The sequence below is a fragment of the Oryctolagus cuniculus genome, chromosome 1 (genome assembly GCF_964237555.1).
Source record: "Oryctolagus cuniculus chromosome 1, mOryCun1.1, whole genome shotgun sequence".
NCBI lineage: Eukaryota > Metazoa > Chordata > Mammalia > Lagomorpha > Leporidae > Oryctolagus > Oryctolagus cuniculus.
Genome location: NC_091432.1, coordinates 63,124,748 through 63,147,247, shown reverse-complemented (window position 1 = coordinate 63,147,247; position 22,500 = coordinate 63,124,748). Strand labels below are relative to the sequence as shown.

The window sequence follows — 22,500 nt, the reverse complement described above, 5'->3', positions numbered from 1 at the left end:
GATTCCAGCTTCCTGCTAATGCACACCCTGGAAGGCAACAAGTGATGGTCAAGTTAATTGTATACCTGCCACCACATGGGAGATCTAGATTAAATTTCTGACTCCTGGATTTAACCTGGCCCACCCCCTGGCTATTACTAGCATTTAGCAAGTGACCCAGTAGATGGGAGAACTTTCTTTCTTCATTTATCTCAAGTAAATAAAATAAATAAATAAAATAATTTAAAAGATACCAAATAAAGACACTTTACTGAAGCTGAAGGTTCATACTAAGAAAAAAGTCAGTTATAAAAATCTACAGCACGGGGGCTTGTGTTGCGGTACATGAGTTAAGCTGCTGCCTGCAACACCAGCATGCATGAACACCAGTTTGAGTTCTAGCTGCTCCACTTCCAATCCAGCTCCCTTTTGGTGCTCCTGGGAAAACAGTGAAAGACTGCATGAGTACCTGGACTCTTGCCATCCATATGGGAGACCAGAATGGAGTTTTTGGCTCCTGGCTTTGAATGGGCCCAACCCTGGCCATTGTAGCCACTTGGGAAGTGAACCAGCAGGTAGAAGATAGCTCGCTTGCTCTCTTTCTGTACTTCCCTTTCTGTGTCAGTCTGCCTTTCAAATAAATAAATAAGTAAATAAATCTTAAAAAGAATGTCTCTACAACAGTTTTTGTTTTCAACAGATGGATGTGGCATGGGTGGTAATGCATGGCTGATGACACATGATGAGCTTTCATGATGTCAGATTTACTCCTAGGAATACTAAAGTACTCAGTTACCTAACAGTAAAAAGAGTATCATCTACTAACTTATTCTGCTGAGTAAACCATTCATCACCACCATGACTCATTGTTTATAGAGAAAAACCTGTAATTCTCCTCCTTTTTTTTATTCACTATTATTTGGAAGGCTGAGCAAGATAGAAAAAATAGATAGAAAGTGCTTCATTTGCTAGTTTACTTCCCAAATGCCCAAAACGGCTGGAAAAGTAGACAGTAACACAATCCACGACTTCTATGGGGGTGGCAGGGACCAAATTACTTCAGCCATTCACCACTGCTCCCCAGGTTCTGCATAGGTAGGAAGCTCTGAACTGAACCCAGGAACCCCAGTGTAGAATGCAGAGGTCTTAACCAATAAGCTAAATAAATGTTCTCTACAATTCTCCATTAAAGCCTGCAGGAATCAGACAAAGATAATGACATTTCATTGCTGGTATTAGTTTTTTCTGTCAGATATGCACACAAAGTTTTGGCATTCCTTTTGCAGCTAAATGCTAACTATTAATGAACATATGCTTAATAGCTCATGGCAAAAGAAAAAAAATCATTCATTGCCCAAAAAACTGTCTGTAAACATCTAAATCATTTAAAAATTGTTGTGAAGAGGATTAAGTCCAAAGCATAATGAAGAGAATACAAAGAATATTTTTAAATAGATAATGATATCAATAAAACTAGTCTACTGTCATGCTCGTATTTGGATTACTATCTCAATGAAAAAGTTCAAGAAATAAATTTGAAGAATATAAATGACTTGAAAACAAGCAGATTTTATGTTATTTTATAATTCAAGCAACTAATCTGATTTAATCACAGAGCATTTGATTTATGCATTCAGTGAAATCTTGGCTAATTAATAGCTATGCCACAAAAAGGGAATGCTCCCTACTCAAGCACAATCAACGTCCTTTAAAAAAATAATAAAATATACTTAAAGATCCTACCTTTGAATTAAAAGTTTGAATTAAATTTTAATTTGAATTAAAGATCCTATTGGAATTAAAATTCAACCAGAAAAAAACAAGATACTTGTGAACTACCTCAAACCCACAAAAGGGAAATAAGTCCCAGCTTACACTGTTTATACCACACATTTCCTCCAACTGTCACAGATAAGCGTATCAACCGTTATGTCAAAACAATTTTATAAATTAAAGACAATTCATATTCAGTACACAAGCTGGTGAGGAAAGGCAGATAAAAACCTTTCATTTTCAAATCATCTTATGAATACAAATGCATACAGACATCAAATAACCCTCCAAGCAAATCGGAAATCTGCAACCACAGAATGTCAAATATATATTTATTTATTTATTTATTTGACAGGTAGCATTAGACAGTGAGAGACAGAGAGAAAGTTCTTCCTTCCAATGGTTCACCCCCCAAATGGCTGCTACAGCCAGAGCTACGCCGATCCGAAGCCAGGAGCCAGATGCTTACTCCTGGTCTCCCATGCTGGTGCAGGAGTCCAAGCACTTGGGCCATCCTCCACTGCCTTCCCAGGGATGCCGGCACCGCAGGCGGAGGATTATCCAAGTGAGCCACGGCGCCAGCCCCCCAGAATGTCAAATATATTTTAAAATACAGCCTATTTTATGATGTACAGCCTATAAAAACACCCTGTCAGACTGAAAGAATATTTAACTCTGAACATAAAATGTGAACAAATAAAACGTTTATTAAACACATGCATTTTCAAAAGGAGTGAGAAGTGGATTTTGAAGGCCTAAAAAAGCATAGAATATAATGAATTATTTACGGCCCTCCAAAAGAGCCACAGAACAAATAACATTATGATATTAAAATCTCAGCTGGCACCGCAGCTCACTAGGCCAATCCTCCGCCTTGCAGCACCAGCACACCAGGTTCTAGTCCCGGTCGGGGCTCCAGATTCTGTCCCAGATGCCCCTCTTCCAGGCCAGCTCTCTGCTGTGGCCAGGGAGTGCAGTGGAGGATGGCCCAAGTGCTTGGGCCCTGCACCCCATGGGGACCAGGATAGGTACCTGGCTCCTGCCATTGGATCAGCGTGGTGCGCCGGCCGCAGCACGCCAGCCGCAGTGGCCATTGGAGGGTGAACCAATGGCAAAGGAAGACCTTTCTCTCTGTCTCTTTCTCTCACTGTCCACTCTGCCTGTCAAAAAAAAAAAAAAAAAAATTCTCGGGAAGAATCCACAGAAGTATTTAAATCTCAGATCATTAAGGGAAAATGGTTTACAAAGGTTTTCCTTGGGGAAGAGGGAATGATTTAAAAACTAAGGTGGCAAAACACTAATTTAATCATAAGTGTGCTTCCTATCTTAATTTTAGATAAGAAGTATACCAGATATTTTACCCAGGCTAACCAAAACTAATGCCTCAAATATCTTTGTTTAAATAGAGTATGACTACAAAAAAAAAAAAAGAATCATAGGTGGAACTATAATCATTACTAGCAGTGAGTGGCCAACTTGACTAAAAAGGGTCATAAAAATATAACTGAATAAATAAATTTAAGAATTAATACCTGTCAAGAACCCCTCTCTTTTCATTATAGTACATACTTCTATAGAAACATTAATTTTCGGGGCTGGTGCTGTGACGCAGTGTGTTCACACCCTGGCCTGAAGCGCCGGCATCCCATATGGGTGTCGGTTCGAGACTCGGCTGCTCCACTTCCTGTCCAGCTCTCTGCTATGGCCTGGTAAAGCAGTAGAAGATGGCCCAAGTCCTTGGGCCCCTGCAACCGCGTGGAGGACCAGGAAGAAGCTCCTGGTTTCGGATCGGCACAGCTCCAACCGTTGCGGCCATCTGGGAAGTGAACCATTGGATGGGAGACCTCTCTCTTTGCCTCTGCCTCTCCTCTTTCTGTGTAACTCTGACTTTCAAATAAATAAATAAATCTTAAAAAAAAAAAAAAAAAAAAAAAGGGAAACATTAACTTTCCAATATAGTGTTTCTCCAGTATCAGAAAAAATCATTCAAAAACTCACTGAAGGGATAGGTGTCTGGTCCAACAGTTAAAATGTATTTTAAGACAAGTCCCATACTGGAGTATCTGGGTTTGATACCCAGCTCTGACTCCTGGCAGGCAGCAACAATGACTCTCAGAATTGGGTCCTGACATGTACATGGGGACCCAGATTTAGTCTCCAACTCCCAGTTTTCATCTGGCCCAACCTCAACTGATGCAGGGATTTGGGGAATGAACCAGAAAATGGGAGATCTCTCCTTCTCTCTCTCCAATTAAGTTAATATTAAAAACCAGGGGCCATTGTGGCACAGTGAGCTGAGCCACCACTTTTGATACCAACATCCCGTAACCGTGTATCAGCTGCTCTGCTTCTAATCCAGCTTCCTAGTAATGTGTGTGAAAAGATAGGAGATGTTTGCCCAAGTACTTGGGCCTTTGTCACCCATGAGACAGGGATGGAGTTTCAGGATACTGGCTTTTTATTGGCCCAGCCCTTGTTTACAGTCATTTAGGCAGTAAACCAGCAGATGGAAGATCTCTGTCTTTCCCTCTCTGATGCTCCTCTAAACGAATAAATAAGTCATCTTTAAACAAATAAACAAAAAATACAGGAATACTCATCTATGCCATTAACCATTCTTTCATCCCAAAAAGAATTAGTGCCTAGTGATGTATGTGGTACAATCCTCCAACACTATTTCCTTGACAAAAAAAAGAACTTTCCTTACTTAACAGAAATAATGCTGAATATGCTAAAACTTACAAAAGTAGTTAGCTGCTGATGACCTTTTTTATTTTTCTATTTAGCTGGTTTAAATTTTTTTAGCACATCTCTGAAAAGCAATTTAGGATTTTTTTTTAATTGTTGTTCAATCATCTTTGCAGTTTCCCAACTTTTTTACAAACAGTATATATCCAAAAATAAAGTTTTTAAACTGCCAGAAAACTACTGAATAATTCCCCCTATCAGAAAGGTTTCAACTATCAATAAGAATCATCAAATCTCTCTTTACACTATTTCCATGTTTGAAATATGGCCTAAAAGAAGTGTTACCTTAACCAAATGTTTCACTTATAGTTTCTCAGCTATGGTGAGGCAGTCCAAAGAAAATGAAAGGAAATTTACATCTCTACTAAATATCTCAAGCCATGTCCATAACTTTAAACCTCTCCCTCTAGTATCTCACATCAAGTCACGGGCTTACCTGTGAATTTGAAACTATATCCAATTATATGAATCAAGAGAATGATGTGTGGTATAGTCAGTGTAACTTTAAGAGAGCCAAACCTGCTTTTTATATGTACCAAAATTGGAAGTGTTTGTATTGGTTCCTAAAGTCAGAGTTGGTTTGTTACCAAAGAGCCCGCCACTGTTTGTACCAAATGAAGGAGCACTGGTTGTGCTGGTTCCAAATGTGGTAAGCTTGTTATTGCCAAACAGGGTCTAGAAAGAACAGAATACAAGGAAATTTTAAATAAAGACACACACCAAATGATAAATAATGGGTATCTTAAGTATAATGGATTAGGTAAGGGTGGGGGGATGTTATAACTTTTATAAAAAGTCAGAAGAAGGAAAAGGAAGAAAAGTTACCAGAAACAAAATAATCAACGCAAGAATAACTTTATTAACAATGTTTCTAGCCTGAAAAGCTAATGGTAACTCAGCAAACAAAGAATTTCAGTCAGACAAAGAGAATAACAAGGGGATCAAATTATTTTGTCTGTTAAGAGAAATGTATCATACATTTGCAAGAATAAACTTAAACATGCCACAACACAGATGAACCTTTAAAACTCTATGATAATTGAAAGAAACCAGTCACAAAAGGCCACATATTACGATTCTACATGAAATGTCCAGAATGGTCAAATTCATAGAGAAAATAAAACAAGTGACTAGGGGGGAAACCGGGAGGGACTGCTGCAGGTTACAGGGGTGCTTTTTGGCATGATGAATACATATATCCTAAAACTGAATATTATAAAAGTTGTACAATGCAAATACTACGCAAAATCACTGAACTGTATACTTTAACAAATTATAAGGTATATAGATTATACTCAAAAAAGATATTGTTAGGGTAGGTGTGGTAGCATACCAGGTTAAGCCATTGCTTTGAAACTTGTATCCCAAGTTGGAATGCCTGGTTCAAGTCTTAGCTACTCTGCACTTGTGATCCAGTTTCCAGCTAATGCACCTGGGAGACAGCAGATGATGGTCCAAGTAGTTGGGTTCCTGTCACCCACATAGTAGACCATAATGGAGTTCCTGTCTCCTAGATTTAGCCTAGCCTAGCCTGACTGTTGTGGGCATTTGGGGAGTGTATTGGGGGATGGAAAATCTCTATCATTTTGCCTTTAAATAAATAACTTCTTAGGCCAGCGCCGCAGCTCACTAGGCTAATCCTCCGCCTTGCGGCACCAGCACACCAGGTTCTAGTCCCGGTCGGAGCACCGGATTCTGTCCCGGTTGCCCCTCTTCCAGGCCAGCTCTCTGCTGTGGCCAGGGAGTGCAGTGGAGGATGGTCCAAGTGCTTGGGCCCTGCACCCCATGGGAGACCAGGATAAGTACCTGGCTCCTGCCATCGGATCAGCGCGGTGCGCCGGCTGCAGCGGCCATTGGAGGGTGAACCAACGGCAAAGGAAGACCTTTCTCTCTGTCTCTCTCTCACTGTCCACTCTGCCTGTCAAAAAAAATAAAATAAAATAAAAATAACTTCTTAAATATAAATTAATATAAAAAATTTCTCAAAAAAAAAGCGTAAGAACTTTCTCAAGTAATCTCACCTCAATTATCTGCCCAAAAGAAGGTAAAAAATAGATTTTAATTTTCATGCAAACATTATCACATTAAGGAAATTTATTCCTTTGTATAACTATACAAAATTCCAAGTTCAAAATTTCTTACAACAGTTGTATAATTCAGTGTTTCATACTAATTGTAATGTAACTACTTTCTTAAAATAATACAGAATTTACTATTTTTATGTCAAGAGGCACTCACAAATAATAACTTTTTAAAAGATTTATTTATTTGAAAGGCAGAGTAACAGAAAAGAGAGGAAGACACAGATCTTCCATCAGCTGGTTCATTCCCCATATGGCTACAACAGACAGGGTAGGGCAAGGGTTTAGTCGGGAACCAGGAACACCATCTGAATCTCCCCCATTGGTAGCAGGAATCCAAGTATTTGGGCCATCTTCCACTGCTTTCCCAAGCACATTAGCAGGGAGCTGGATCAGAACTGGATGCCAACCAGCATTCTGACATGGAATGCCACTGTCACCGCAGTGCTTAACCTGTAATGCCACAATGCCAGCCCCACAAACAGTAATTTTTTACTTAAATGACTTAATGAGGAAAAATATTCAATTAAGTCTCTAGCAGCCTGAGAAGTATAAAAACCCAATCTTGGTGTTGTGGTACAGAGAATAAGCCACTGCCTGCAACACAGGCACCCCATACAGGAAGCTGCTCTGCTTCCAATCCAGCAAATAATGCACCTGGGAAGAAAGTGAAAGATGGCCCAGGCAATTAGGCCTCTGTCACCCAGGTAGAAAAAACAGGATGGAGTTTCTGGCTCCCGGCTTTAACCTGGACCAGAAATAGCTGTTGCAGCCACTTGGGGAGTGAGTCAGCAGATGGAAGATCTCTGTCTACTCTGCCTTTCAAACAAATAAAACAGTATTTTAAAAGAGAACCCTAATGATTATAGCAACTTGAGAGTGACACTGAAAACAATTAATTTCCAAATGTCATACTAATTTATCATCCAATCAGAGGATAGAAACAGGAGTTTAAAATTATCTGATTTAAACAGAGAGTACCTCACTTAAGACTCAACTATATAAATATAATTTCATTGTATATAAAGAAAAAATATATATAATATCACACTGCAAAGAAAACACATCAATTTAATCAAATTTTATCAATTTAAAAATGAATAACTCGAGGGGCTTGCACAACAGGATAAACCACATCTTACAGCACTGGCATCCCATACTAGAGTGCTGATTCAAATCCTGGCTGCTCTACTTCTAATCCAGCTCCCAGTGAATGTGCCTGGAAAAGAAGTAGATGATGGCCCAACTGCATGGTTCCTATCACCCACATCCAGATGGAGTTCCGGGCTCTAGGCTTCAGCCTGGCGCTGCCCCAGCTATTTTCAGCCACTGTTAGAGAGTGAACAGCAGACAGAGGAGCTTTCTCTCTCTGTCTCTCTGTCACTCTGCCTTTCAAATAGATTTTAAAACAATAAAAATAAAAAACATTTAAAAATTAACTGGAGTGTTATGCTGATATCAACAGTAAAGTGTACATTCTAGCACTGAGACAAAAAAGGTTTTTAAAAAATTATTTAAAATTAATATACTGAAGTTAACTACTTACTGCATTTTATATCAAACATCCCTCACTTGCTATAAATATTAAATAATACACAATAAAAACACTTTGAAGACATTCAAATTTTTCTTAAACATTCCATTAACAGATTTATACAAATCTTCCAATTATTGTCAAATGTAAAAACTTACCGAACCAACAGCACCAAACCCAGTATTGGTCTGCCCAAAAAGACTTGTTCCTGTTCCAAATGCTGTTCCAGCGCTGGTATTCGTAGCTGTCCCAAAAAGACCTCCAGGCTGTGAGGCTTGAGTTACTCCAAACAAACCCTGCAAAAAGTCATCTAGATTAAAAGATAGTCTATAACAGTTTTCTTAAAGTGTATTAAATTAACAGTTACCATGTAACCTTCTGTCAGAAGCTATATATTTTACATAAAACATTTCTTCACAAAAAACGTGAAGTGTCCCCATTTTCAAAAAGAACAAAACTCAGAGCAGTTAAAAACTTGCCTCATGGGGGACTGGTGCTGTGGCACAGCTGGTTAAAGCCCATCCCATATGAGCACCGGTTCCAGTTCCAGTTGCTCCACTTCTGATCCAGCTCCCTACTAATGGGCCTGGGAGAGCAGCAGAAGATGGCTCAAGTCCCTGGACCCCTGCTCTCACATGGGAGACCCGGAAGAAGCTCTTGTGTTCCTGGCTTCAGATCGGCTCAGCTCTGGCCACTGTGGCCATTTGAGGAGTGAACCAGCAGATGGAAGACCTCTCTCTCTGTCTCTGCCTTTCCCTCTCTGTAACAATGCCTTTTAAGTAAATTAATTAATCTTAAAAATAAAATTTTAAAATTTAAAAAATAAAAATAAAATTTAAAAAACCTTTCCCAAGATGTCACAGCACAGTTCCTGAGTTGGCAGGAGTAGATATTTCTACCAACATCTAAACTCTTTTGCTTCCAGGATGATAAGCTCCAAAATCCTGGGCATCTAATAAAATTTACATCAACATTTGTGCTCTAAAAGCTGTCAGGAATGCAACACTGAAAGCACAATGGTAGGAGAGTGCTTCATTTTTGAAGAGTTAAGGCCAAAATAATTGATCAATACCAGCCTGGGAAGTAGATTCTGAACCAAATAACTCAAAATAATCAGCTGAAAATAAACTAGTATGAACAGAGGCAGGAGTATAATGTCAAAAACCCTTAACTCTAGGAGTGGGCATTCGGCACAGCAATTAAGAACTTGATTGGGATGGTCAAATCCCATACTGGAGTGTGATCCAAGTTCAGGCTCCTTCACTTCTCATCAAGCCTCCTGCTGATGTGCACCAAGGGAGGCAATAGGAAATAGCTCAAGAACCTGGGTCTCTGCCACTCACATGGGAGACTCAGACTAAGTACTAGGGGTCCTGGCTTCTGCCTGGCCTAGCCCTGCTTATTGTGGGCATTTGGACAGGGCAGCAGCCGATAGAATATCTGTTTCTCTGCCTTTCAAATAGCATGAAAATAAACAAATTTTTTAAAAGCTTTTAATTCTAAATGAGAAACTACACTCATTTCAAATGAGGAATGTCAGTATCATCCAATGTTTAACTAAGTGTTTTTATTTATGCTTCAGTTAATGAAGAAAACACTGTGCCAAAAGACTACTGCTGAATCAAGAGACATCATTATATTGCTTTTTAAACAGCTTTGAGACATAATTTACATACCATAAAACTGACTCATTTACAGTAAACTATTCTATATTCAGTGTTCTACAAACATTCCTTTATCTAAAATTAGAAAATTCTCACCTCAGAAAGAAATTCCAGACCCATTAGCGATCACTCTCCACCCCAAGGCAACCATTACTCAGTTTCAAAAATAAATAAAGATTTTTTTATTTGAAAGGCAGAATGAACTTTGGTCTAAAGATCAACCCAGGGAGACACTAGGAGAACTGAGTCATTAGGAAATTACCATCCAGAATGTTAAAAGAACTAGATTAACTCTGAACTGAGTCTCTGACCTTGGGACTCCCAGCTTGGTCCCTGAAACTTTCAAATGACTCAAACATGGCATGGAACTGGCATCATTTTTTCATAACCTAAAAAGCCATTATCAAGATATGGAGCCAAACTTCTGTTGTGCTAGTACAAGAGCCTAAAAGGTTAAACTCTACTCCCTCCCCTCTTCAACTTCAGTCTTTGAAAAAAGGCTTATTAAACTTTTCTCTACTTTCAAACTGGTTTATAAAATGTTAATTCCCTCTCTCTAAAATTTGGATGTATAACAGTCTCACACATGACAATGCCAGAGTAACACATCTTGTGCTAACTTGCTATAGCTGGACTGAGTTTAAAGGGTATCTCTCTTTCAGAGCTAAGATTATATGTCCCTGTTTTCCAGGTAGAGCCGTTTTATGGAAACAAAAAACAAAAAAAGGGACTAAACTCTGCATTTGAAAGTTTTAAGTTGTTATACTAAAGCGATACAACAAATTTGTCCAGAAAACTTATATTAATGCAAATGCCTGTCAACTCACATGGCTTATGTGCATCTTTTTTCCCCCCAAGGAATAAAGATATGTTCAAAGTGGTTAACATACATTTGTGCCGGTGTTTGTGGGTCAGGATGTGTTACACTTACTCTTATCAGCTATTTAAATGCATAAAAAGGTAATTTTGACTTAAAGATAAATAATCCAGTTAAAGGTATGGTATTCGTTAATATCTGTAAGACTATTTACATTTGTTAACAAGTTTTCATAAATTGCTCATATATGATAAATGATTTAAGATTGTTTAAGTAAGGCTGATTCTATTTTCTTATAATCTGAAGACTGTTAAGGATTATTCCAAAATGTAAATCAAGAAAATCAGCAGGTGGGGGAAAAGGTTTCAAGCATGATAAAGTGTTCTTGGTGAGTAAGGTTTTTAAAAAAAGACCTTTTTGGATACAAATGCTATCAATTTATTTTTCTTTGGTTGACACAGATTTAGAATCTGATCCTCTGTTAAAGCAACAAGGTTTTTGAAATACCTGGATATTAGTAAATATTCAGAAACAATCTCTAATTTTGAAATCCATTTAAAAACTGCAGTATCTTGGCCGGCGCCGCGGCTCACTAGCGGCGCCGGCACACCAGGTTCTAGTCCCGGTCAGGGCACCGGATTCTGTCCCGGTTGCCCCTCTTCCAGGCCAGCCCTCTGCTGTGGCCCGGGAGTGCAATGGAGGATGGCCCAAGTGCTTGGGCCCTGCACCCCATGGGAGACCAGGAAAAGCACCTGGCTCCTGGCTCCTGCCATCGGATCAGCGCGGTGCGCCAGCCGCAGCGCGCCGGCCGTGGCGGCCATTGGTGGGTGAACCAACGGCAAAAGGAAGACCTTTCTCTCTGTCTCTCTCTCACTGTCCACTCTGCCTGTCAAAAACAAAAACAAAACAAAACAAAACAAAAAAACAAAAAACTGCAGTATCTCCTTTTAATAGTTTTTGTTCAACTGGCGACTGTCAGTTTTCTAGCCAGCCCCAAAAAGGTCTCTTTTCTTCCCTAGTTCTGATTCTGTTAAAAACTGTTCCAAGTTATGGGAAGGTTCTAACTCTCATATTCAAGGTTTTTATTTCTCATTTTGGTAACAGACCAAAGAGACATCAATTTTGTATTCCACTGAGGTAATCTTTGTATTCTGTCTCTCCTTAAGTTCTGATTGTTTAAAAACAGCGGACTTTTGGGGCTGGTGCTGGGGTATAGTGGGTAAAGCTGCTGCCTGCAGTGCTGATATCCCATATGGATGCCAGTTCATGTCCTGGCTGCTCAATTTCCAATCTAGCTCTCTGCTATGGCCGGGAAAGCAGTATAAGATGGCCCCACTCCTTGGGCCCTTACACCTGCATAGGACACCCGGAAGAAGCTCCTGGCTCCTGGCTTCAGATCAGCTCAGCTCCAGCCATTGCGGCCAACTGGGGAGTGAACCAATGGATGGAAGATCTCTTCCCCTCCGCCCCTTCCCCATACCTCTGTAACTAATAAATAAATAAATTCTTAAAAAAAAAGCTGATTTTCTTTATTAAAACAGTTATGGTTTGTCTATACGTATTCTAAAGTATTTAAGTAATCACTTTACGACAACAATAAAATCTGATCTATATTGTGTTATGATGTTAAGGGATCCTATTTCAACCAGGTATTTTAAGCATTCTTGGCATCTTTGACAGGTATTCAAAAAATTAAAGTTCAGGGTGGCACTCTGGCAGAGTATGTTAAGCCTCCACCTGGGAAGCCAGCATTTGCACTTCCATTCCAGTTCCCTGCTAATGGCCTGGGAAAGTAATGGAAGATGGCCCAGCTTGGGCCCTTGCAACCACATGGGAGAGCCAGAAGAAGCTCCTGGCTCCTGGCTTCGGATCGGCCCGGCCCTAGCTGTTATAGCAATTTGGAGAGTGAACCAGCTGACTGAAGATCTCTTTCTCTGTCTCTCCCTCTCTCTCTAACTGTGCCTCTCAAATAAAGAAATAAATCTTTTTAAAAAAATTGAAAAGCATCAAAGTCCTAAGTTCTCTGGACTTTGTGATTTCCAGTTGGGACCCTGGAAATGTCAAAAGATATCTCTCTTGGGGCTGGCACTGTAGTGTAGTAGATAAAGCCATTGCCTGCAGTGCTGGCATCTCATATGGATGCCAGTTTGAGTCTGGCTGCTCCACTTTCAATCCAGCTCTCTGCTATGGCCTGGGAAAACAGTAGAAGATGGCCCAAGTCCTTGGGTCCCTGCACCCACGTAGGAGACCCAGAAGAAGCTCTTGGCTTTGGATTGGCATAGCTCCAGCCATTATGGCCATCTGGAAGATGGAAGACCTTTCTTTGTCTCTGCCTCTCTGTAACTCTGCATTTCAAATAAGTAAAAGAAAAGCAGTTAAAAGATTTGAAGCTATTACTGAAACTGCTCTACTGTTCTGTCCTGTATGTTATATGTGTGTATATTGTTTGTCTACATGGGAAAATTTATTAAGAGCTCTGTTTTAATTGGCTTATAGATAAGAGTGCGCATATAAATTAAAACTGCTAAATCAACACCAAATACCTTTTTCACATGACCTGAATAAAATCTGAGAGGTTTAAGTCCTTGACATGTTTGTGCTTGGGCTTTGCTGCTCAAACAAGTTATGTTTGTGTTAGATACTTAAAAAATGTTTCCAAGTATATGTACTCTTGTCTTAAAATTTATAGAAGGCATTGGACCTTTTGATAAATGTTTTCAAAAGTTGTTGACAGTGAAAATTGCTTGTTAAGTTTGGATTTGCTGCCTTTTTTTTTTTTTTTTTTTTTTTTGACAGGCAGAGTGGACAGTGAGAGAGAGAGACAGAGAGAAAGGTCTTCCTTTTGCCGTTGGTTCACCCTCCAATGGCCTCCGCGGCTGGCGCACTGCGCTGATCCGAAGGCAGGAGCCAGGTACTTCTCCTGGTCTCCCATGGGGTGCAGGGACCAAGCACTTGGGCCATCCTCCACTGCACTCCCTGGCCACAGCAGAGGGCTGGCCTGGAAGAGGGCAACCGGAACAGAATCCGGCGCCCTGACCGGGACTAGAACCCGGTGTGCCGGCGCCGCAAGGCGGAGGATTAGCCTAGTGAGCCGCGGCGCCGCGGGATTTGCTGCTTTTTTTAAAAAAAGATTTATTTATTTATTTGGAAGGAAGAGTTACAGAGAGGCAGAGGCAGAGGTAGAGAGAGACATCTTCCATCTACTGGTTCACTCCCCAAATGGTTGCAATGGCTGGAGCCATTGTACAAATATTTTTATACAAATATTTTTTGTACAATGCAGGTAGAGTGGATGGGGCAGTAATCATTTGATGTTATTCAGAGTAAGCAATCTGGAAGGCCTGATTTATTCTCTCATTTTTCCTCTATTTTCTTCAAGATGGGAAACTAACTATTCTGAAGGATGTACAGTTTGAATCCTCAGACCTTATAAAGTGGATGCCCAATCTTTTACTGGAATAATGCTTGGCCACCAAGAAAACCAAATAACATAGCCAAAAAAAAGGAGAGCTTACATAATGATATGTTTTTATAGCTAGATTTATTTTGCCATGGGCAGAGTAAACAAGCAAAACCTACCTTTTTGAACCAAACTAAGGGACAGATAAAAAGTTTAATGACTTCTTCAAAATTTATAGATAGGTTGGTCATCATGTTTGATCTTTTTTTTCTGTGCTTCTCGTATATTTTTTTAAAATATTTTATTTATTTGAGAGAGGGAGTTACAGACAGTGAGAGAGAGAAACAGAGAGAAAGGCCTTTCATCTGCTGGTTCACTCCTCAAATGGCCACATTGGCTGGAGCTGAGCCGATCCGAAGCCAGGAGCCAGAAGCTTCTTTTGGGTCTCCCATACGGGTGCAGGGGCCTGTGTGGGATGCTGGCACCACAGAAAGATTAACCTACTGTGCCACAGCGACAGCCCTCTCTGCTTTTCAAATAAAAAAATTTAAAAATAGTAATTTCTCTAAGAACTTTTTTTTTGACAGAAGTAGCAATTATTCCATATGGCTCTGGGTGTTTCTAGGTGGCCAATTTTAACCCACCAACTAGCTCTTTCTTAATGATGAGAAACATACACTCAGAAAGTATGTATGACCTGTTCAACAACCTGGGCTAGAATACTAACTTCCTGAACTCTTAACAATACTAGTTTCTGGGGCCAGCGCTTTGGCAGAGCAGGTTAAAGCGCTGGCCTGCATCCCATACGGCCTGGGAAAGCAGTAGAAGATGGCCCAAGTGAGACTCAGAAGAAGTTCCTGGCTCCTGGCTTCGGATCAGCTTAGCTCTGGCTGTTGTGGCCATTTGGAGAGTGAATCAGCAGATAGAAGACCTTTCTTCCTCTCTCTAACTCTTTAAAATAAATAAATCTTTAAAAAAAAAAAGAATACTAGTTTCATGTGATTAGAGGTCCCGTTACTTAGCATATAAGACCTGGCATTAATTAACAGTTGATTTTCCTTACCATGGTGTTGGTGCTTGGCTGTCCTAAGGTGCTGGTATTACCAAAGGAAAAACCAGTGTTCTGGGTGGTTGTGGCCTGACCAAACGGTTTGCTGAAGAGACTGGTAGTCTGCTGATTAGGCTGGCCAAAGAGACCACCTGGATTTGTCCCAAATCCAGTTGTACCTTTCAGGAGGAAAAAAAGGAAAGGAGAAAGAAATTTAAAAACCAATAATAAGCTATAAACACACACACAAATTCATTTTAAAATGGCTACTACAACATTCTTGTATGTATTATATCAAAACTATTCTACATTTGCTACTTGATAACCATTTCAATTTCCACTCTGCAACTAATTCCAAATTTGTTTAAAATTTAGTTTCTACAATAACATCTTGATCTCAAGAACCTTGGCTTAGCTAAATGCTCTTCCTTTGTAAGCTCACAACTTCCTTCTTAAAAGATAACACAGTAAATGTTTATGTATTTTAACCTTTTTAGACTAAGTTATTCTTGAGAACAGATGTTTTTTCTTTATATCAATATAACCAGCATAGGGTTTAATATATAGTATCAAAATATAAATATGTGCTAACCTAATTCATAGGTTACCAAGGTGGAGAATAATATTAAATATAACTTAGATAATATGCCTTTACATGTATATGTGCACAAATCTCTCTCTCTAGAAGGCTATAAAAAAATTCACTTTTGCTGGTAGCTACAGTAAACTGTTGACCTGGACAGGGTAGAGTGAAAGAAGAGACCTTCAATTCTACACTTGTTTTATTTCATGAATGTTGCATCATGTATGTGAATTACTTCTGCAAAAATAATTATTTTTATAAAGTCATCTAGTCATCATTCTGAATTCCTGTTTCATATTCTACATTAAACCAATCTATTAGCAAACCCTACTAAATTCTTCCCTTAAAAAAAAAAAAAAAACCTTCCACTGTACCATCCTCATTTAAGACACAATTATCTTATGTGTTTTGACCAACAGTTTTCTAACTAATTTGTTTCCACCTTAACTTATAACCTACACTTAACACAGTAGCCTTCAGAATGTTCCTTCACTCATAATCATGACTTATCTTTCAAAAACAACTCTAATGGCTTCCCAAATCAAATAAAATTTAACTCTTGATATTAGCTCAGTAATGTTCGTCCTATAAAACATGGTTCCCATATCCCCTGGTACTTTCCTAGAAATCTGAACAATTTGCTCCTTCACCTGCTTTGGACAGATCACAGCCTAAATACCATCTTCTCAAGTGAAGCCCTCTTTAACCATGTTCATTTAAAACTGTATTTCTCCTCAGCTCCAGCAGGAAACTGGATCTGAGGCACACACCAAGCACTCCCCATGCCTCCGTTATCCTTGAATAAATTTTCTACATAACATTTATCAAAAAATGACAAATATGTTCTACTTTTAGTTATCTGTCTTTCCTCAATATGATCCAGTATGATGTCAAGTGCTTACTAGTTCCAAAGGCAGTTTTGTTCTGACCGTATGAAAAGCCTGAATTAGTAGTGGAGGAGCTGAAGAGTCCCGTGGCACTGGATGTGGCTGGAGAAGACCCAAACAAGCCAGTCGTGGTACCTGCTCCTACTTGGTTCTGTGGGCCTTTCCGATTAGCCTGATAATCCTCTAAACGAAGTTCCTGAAGGAAAATGTATTTCCAATCTTATTATGAAGCCAAGAAAGTTTTTTAGGAGGCTAAATACTTCAATTTAGTATTCAAGATCTATGTTCTCATAGGAACTATCACTAAAACAGAAAACTACACAATGGTATTAACTTAATAACATTACAGAAAAACATATCTTAATAAATATTAAAAATCTGTATTACAATTATCACAAAGCTACAGGTCAAAGAGCCAATCATATCTCAATTTTAAGTTTACAATACAAACAATAAATTTTTTCTTTCAATAGAACACATGTAACAATCTTATCTACCCTACCAATAAATATAAAAGTTAGAAGTTAAAAGATGGAAGGCTCTGGGGAGTTCAGTAAACTTAGGGAAAGGAACGAAGTCCAACAATTTTGTCTCCTAATTTAGAGTTTCTGTACACTCCAATAAAGCAAGCACAGTTTGGAATGTAAGAAAAATTAATACTACAATCAGAAATGACAGCCAAAATGTTGAACAATTATTGAGCAATGAGAATGAAAACACTAAGTTTATGCAGCAATAAGAATATGAGAATCACAACACCGAAAGACAGAAATGGGACCAGTGTTTGTGGTGCAGTGCATTAAGCTGCCATCTGTGACACCAGCACCCCAGCACCCCATAGATGCTAGCTGCTCAACTTCTGATCCAGCTCCCTGGAAAGCACCCCATGAAGCAGCAGAGGATGACTCAAATGCTTGGGACCCTGATGCCTATATGGAAGACCTGGTCAGAGTTCCAGGCTTCTGGCTTTGGCCTGGTTGTGCCACAGCTGTCTCAGCCATTTAGGGAATAAGCTAGTGGATGAAGAGCTTTCTCTTCGGTCTCTACCTCTCTCTCTGTCATTATGACTTTCAGATAAACACATCTTTTATTTTTTTAAAGATTTATTTATTTATTTGAAAATCAGAGAAAAGGAGAGGCAGAAAGAGGTCTTTTATCTGCTGGTTCACTCCCCAACTGGCTGCAATGGCAGCAGATGCATCAATCCAAAGCCAGAAGCCAGGAGCTTCTTTAAGGTTTCCCACACAGGTACAGGGGCCCAAGCACTTAGGCCATTGTCTACTCCTTTCCCAGGCCGTAGCAGAGAGCTATGCATTGGAAGAGGAGCAGCTGGGACTCAAACTGGCGCCCACATAGATGTCAGCACTTCAGGTATGCCTTTACCTGCTACACCACAGTGCTGACCCCCAAAACAATTTTTTTTTTTTTTTTTTGACAGGCAGAGTGGACAGTGAGAGAGACAGAGAGGAAGGTCATCCTTTTGCCGTTGGTTCACCCTCCAATGGCCGCTGCGGCCGGCGCACCACGCTGATCCTATGGCAGGAGCCAGGTGCTTCTCCTGGTCTCCCATGGGGTGCAGGGCCCAAGTACTTGGGCCATCCTCCACTGCACTTCCCTGGCCACAGCAGAGAGCTGGCCTGGAAGAGGGGCAACCGGGACAGAATCCGGCGCCCCGACCGGGACTAGAACCCAGTTTGCCGGCGATGCAAGGCGTAGGATTAGCCTATTGAGCCACGGCGCCGGCCCCCCAAAACATTTTAAAAACTTGCTTTATATATTAAAAAAAAGGGTAGGGGTATTAATTCTGCATTTTATTTTTACTTACCTCTAGAGACTTGCTTTCATATTCTTTCATAGCAGTAATACACTGGTGCTTGGTACTTATGTTAGTGCTTACTCCAGCTTTGACCATAGTATCTGTGCCAGTTGGAGGCTGCAAAGGAAAACAAAGACAAATTTCTAAGTCCAAGCTTTACATGCCTACTCTCACAGATACAATTCTTCAACAACTGAACTCTAAAACTAGTTTCTAAGGTCTTTTATAAAAAGTTGTCTTCAGGGGCTGGTGTTGTGGCACAGCAAGATAAAGCCCTGACCTGCAGGGCTGGCATCCCATATGGACGCCAGTTTGAGTCCCAGCTGCTCTACTTCTGATCCAGCTCCTTGCTAATGTGCATGGGAAAAGCAGCTGAGGATGACCCAAGTCCTTGGGCCCCTGTACCCACATGGGAAACCTGAAAGAAACTCCTGGCTTCAGATCAGCTCAGCTCTGGCCATTGCAGCCATCTGGGGAGTGAACCAGCAGATAAAAGACCTCTCTCTCTCTCTGTGTCTATCTCTGTAACTCTTTCAAATAAATAAATAAATCCTAAAAAAAAAAAAAAGGGGGGGGTTGGCTTTAGGGTCCAGTGATGTAGTATAGCAAGTAAAACCACCACCTGTAATATGAGCATCCCACATGGGCACTGGATCGAGCCCTAGCTACTCCACTTTCAATCCAGCTCTCTGATAATGCACCTGATAAACAGTGGAGGATGGCCCAAGTCCTTGGGTCCCTGCATCCACACGGGACATCTGGAAAACGCTCTTGGCTTGGAACTGACCTAGCCCTGGCTTTTGAAAGATTTCTAACTCTTTCAAATAAACAAAATAAATCTTTAAAAAATGGTTTCGAAAGTGCTTAAATATTTTGCATTTTTTATTTTATACTTTTATAAAAATAAGCAGCTTTACTCACTACACCACAGCACCAGCCCAAATATTTCTGCATTTCTAATCTTTCCCTAGACCAAAGTTATCTGAATAAATCAATCTCAACAAAGTTATCAAACTCAGAGTAATCCCATAACCCAGGCAATCTAACTATACGCTAAATATATATAAGAAAGCGTTATACAAAATAAACGTTAAAACCTCTACACCTAAATTATATCAATTATTCTACCTGAAATGTCTGTTTTATAATTGTGTTGCTTTCAAGAAATACAGAAGCCTGTACTTCCCCTACAGCTTTATAAAGAATAATTATAATATGTAACTAAAGATTCCCATTTGTATTGTTTTCTAACTTACATTTTTTTTCTTTTTTAGATTTATGTATTTATTGTTAAAGAGAAAAAGAGACAGAGATAGAGAGATCTTCCATCTACTGGTTCACTCCCAAGATGACTGCAACAGCCAGGGTTAGGCCAGGCAATTCCAGGAGCCAGGAGCCGCAACAAGGTCTGGCACTGTGCGTAGCAGGGGCCCAAACATTTGGGCCATCTTTCACTGTTTTTCCCAGACCACTAGTAGGGAGCTGGATCAGAAAGTGGAGCAGCCAGGACACAAATTGGTACCCACATAGAATGCCAGTGACCCAGGCTCCTACTTTACCTGCTGAGCCATAACGCTAGCCGCCTCAACTACTGGACTTTCATCAGTATTTTTCTCTATCACTTATATTTAACTTTAAGGATTTTAAGCTTAGTATTGGAGGCCAGTTTTGTTGTGCAGTGGCTTCAGCCACCACCTGGGACACAGACGTCCTGGTTGAGTACAGGTTGGACTCCTGGTTTCTTCACTTCTGAATCAAATCCCTGCTCATTTGCCTGGGAAAGCAGAAAATAGCCCAAATGTTTGTACCCTGTCATCTACATGGGAGACCCGGATGAAGCTCCTGGCTTCCGCCTGGCCCAGCCCTGGTTGTTGTGGCCATCTTGGGAGTGAACCAATAGACAGAAGATCTCTCTGTTTCACAGTGTGTCACTCCCTCTCTCACTGTAACTCAGCCTTTCAAATAAATAAATAAATCTTAAAAAAATAAATAAATGTACTATTATGAATTAAACATATTTATTTATTTGAAAGGCAGAGTTTCAGACAAAAAGATCTTCCAACCAATGGTTCACTTTCCAAATAGCCACCAATGGCCGGGGCTGTACCAGGTCAAAGCCAGGGGCCTGGAACTCTACCAGAGTCTCCCACATGGGTGTAAAGGCTCAAGGACTTGAGCCATCTTTTGCTGCTTCCTCGGGCACATGGATTGACAGTAGAGCAGCTGGGACATCAACTGACACTCACGTGGGATGCCAGCATCACAGGCAGAGGCTTAACCTCCTACACCAGGGGCCAGAGCCATGGCGCACTAGGTTAATCCTCCACCTATAGCGCTGGCATCCCATATGGGTGCTGGTTCTAGTCCTGGCTGCTCCTCTTCCAGTCCAGCTCTCTGCTGTGGCCTGGGAAAGCAGAAGAAGATGGCTAATTGGGCCCTTGCACCCATGTGGGAGACCTGGAAGAAGCTCCTGGCTCCGGATCTGCACAGCTCCAGCTGTTGCGGCCATTTGGGGAGTGAACCAACAGAAGGAAGACCTTTCTCTGTTTCTCTCACTGTCTGTAATTTGACCTGTCAAATAAATAAATAAATCCCAAAAAAAAAAAAAAAAAAAAAAACCCTCCTATATCACAACACTGGCCCCTTGCAATAATTTTAGTTTGACTATTTTGTTTATTTCTATAAATAATAGGATGATTTAGAGGCCAAAGTAAATTCAAATTCTACCTTAAACAAGCTAATATAATCAAACTTGTGTATGCAAATTTAATTGGCGAAAGCCTAATTCTTATACACAGTAGAATTTTGATTTATGTTTTACAACTTTTCCATTCTATTATACAAGTAATTATAGATTTCGCTGCCTTTTTTTTTTTAAGATTTATTTTATTTATTTGAAAGACAGAGTGAAAGACACAACGGCCGGAGCTGAGCCGATCTGAAGCCAGGAGCTTCTTCCAGGTCTCCCACATGGGTACAGGGGCCCAAGCAATTGGGCCATCTTCTACTGCTATCCCAGGCCATAGCAGAGAGCTGGATCGGAAGAGGAGCAGCCGGGACTAGAACCGGCATCCATATGGGATTCCAGTGCTTCAGGCCAGGGCTTTAACCCACTGTGCCACAGTGCCAGCCCCAGATTTTGCTTTTAAAATATCTTTCAGAAAGAAAAAACTAGAGCCGGCGCCGTGGCTCACTTAGTTAATCTTCTGCCTGTGGTGCTGGCATCCCATATGGGTGCCGGGTTCTAGTCATGGTTGCTCCTCTTCCAGTCCAGCTCTCTGCTGTGGCCCAGGAAGGCAGTAGAGGATGGCCCAAGTGTTTGGGCTACTGCACCCGCATGGGAGACCAGGAGGAAGCACTTGGCTCCAGGCTTCAGAATAGCACGGCGCACCAGCCATAGCGGCCATTTGGGAGTGAACCAATGGAAGAAAGACCTTTCTCTCTGTCTCTCTCTTTCACTGTCTAACTCTGCCTGTCAAATAAAAAAAAAAAAAAAAAAAAAAAAAAAAAAAAGATGTACATAATGGGAAGAGAAACAATTCAACCTGGAAAGAAACCCACAAGTGGGAAAGAAATATATTTCCACAAAATTTGGAAGAAAATACATACATTAAATTTAATAGTAGTTCCAGTAGGAGCAGCTGTAAAACTACTTGGGCCAAAGAGTGAGCCAGATGTGCTACCAAAGGGGTTAGAGGTGGTATTTGTAGTTCCGAACAGTCCCCCACTGCTAGTACTTGTTCCAAAATCTGTAAATTAGAAAAAACAAATCAGAATTAAAACAGTAGCAATTTAAGAATCTATAAGATACCTTGATATTGGGTGATAGTGCTAGAGCAGCAGTATTCTCAATTTCTCTCATTTCTACTTTTCTCAAGACTAAACACTGAATGAAATTATCTTTAACAGACTTCATGACAGGGGTCACCATACGTTTTATTTGCACATATTAATACATAAAAAATCTAAAGCATATAAGTGGTCTCATATCAGGGAAATCAAATATAGGTTAATGTAAAATTTGACCCCCCCCAACTTAGAAAAATTAGTAGGCATTGTCAATCCTTTTCTAAAAGTTAATAAATAACAGATCTTCTCATTACTCACCTTTCCAAAAGGCTAAGTTTTAAAACACTACTACACATCAGTGAATATATTTGTTATGTAGGG

The 22,500-nt window shown here is 40.2% G+C and overlaps 1 protein-coding gene across 28 annotated transcripts in view; it reads right to left on the bottom strand.

The window, feature by feature from the left end:
* The window catches only part of NUP98 (nucleoporin 98 and 96 precursor), a 132,045-nt gene that overhangs the window by 87,863 nt on the left and 21,682 nt on the right, over window positions 1-22,500 (bottom strand). For 9 of the 28 annotated variants that reach the window (XM_008264822.4, XM_070074498.1, XM_070074515.1 and 6 more), the window contains 6 exons: window positions 21,940-22,079; window positions 18,340-18,447; window positions 16,530-16,710; window positions 15,060-15,223; window positions 8,274-8,411; window positions 5,037-5,175 (listed from right to left, as the gene is read on the bottom strand). In XM_008264822.4, the coding sequence (XP_008263044.1) occupies window positions 5,037-5,175; window positions 8,274-8,411; window positions 15,060-15,223; window positions 16,530-16,710; window positions 18,340-18,447; window positions 21,940-22,079 (870 nt within the window). The remainder of the gene's footprint in view (window positions 1-5,036; window positions 5,176-8,273; window positions 8,412-15,059; window positions 15,224-16,529; window positions 16,711-18,339; window positions 18,448-21,939; window positions 22,080-22,500) is intronic. The other 19 variants (XM_070074502.1, XM_070074504.1, XM_008264839.4 and 16 more) reach the window with 5 other exon arrangements.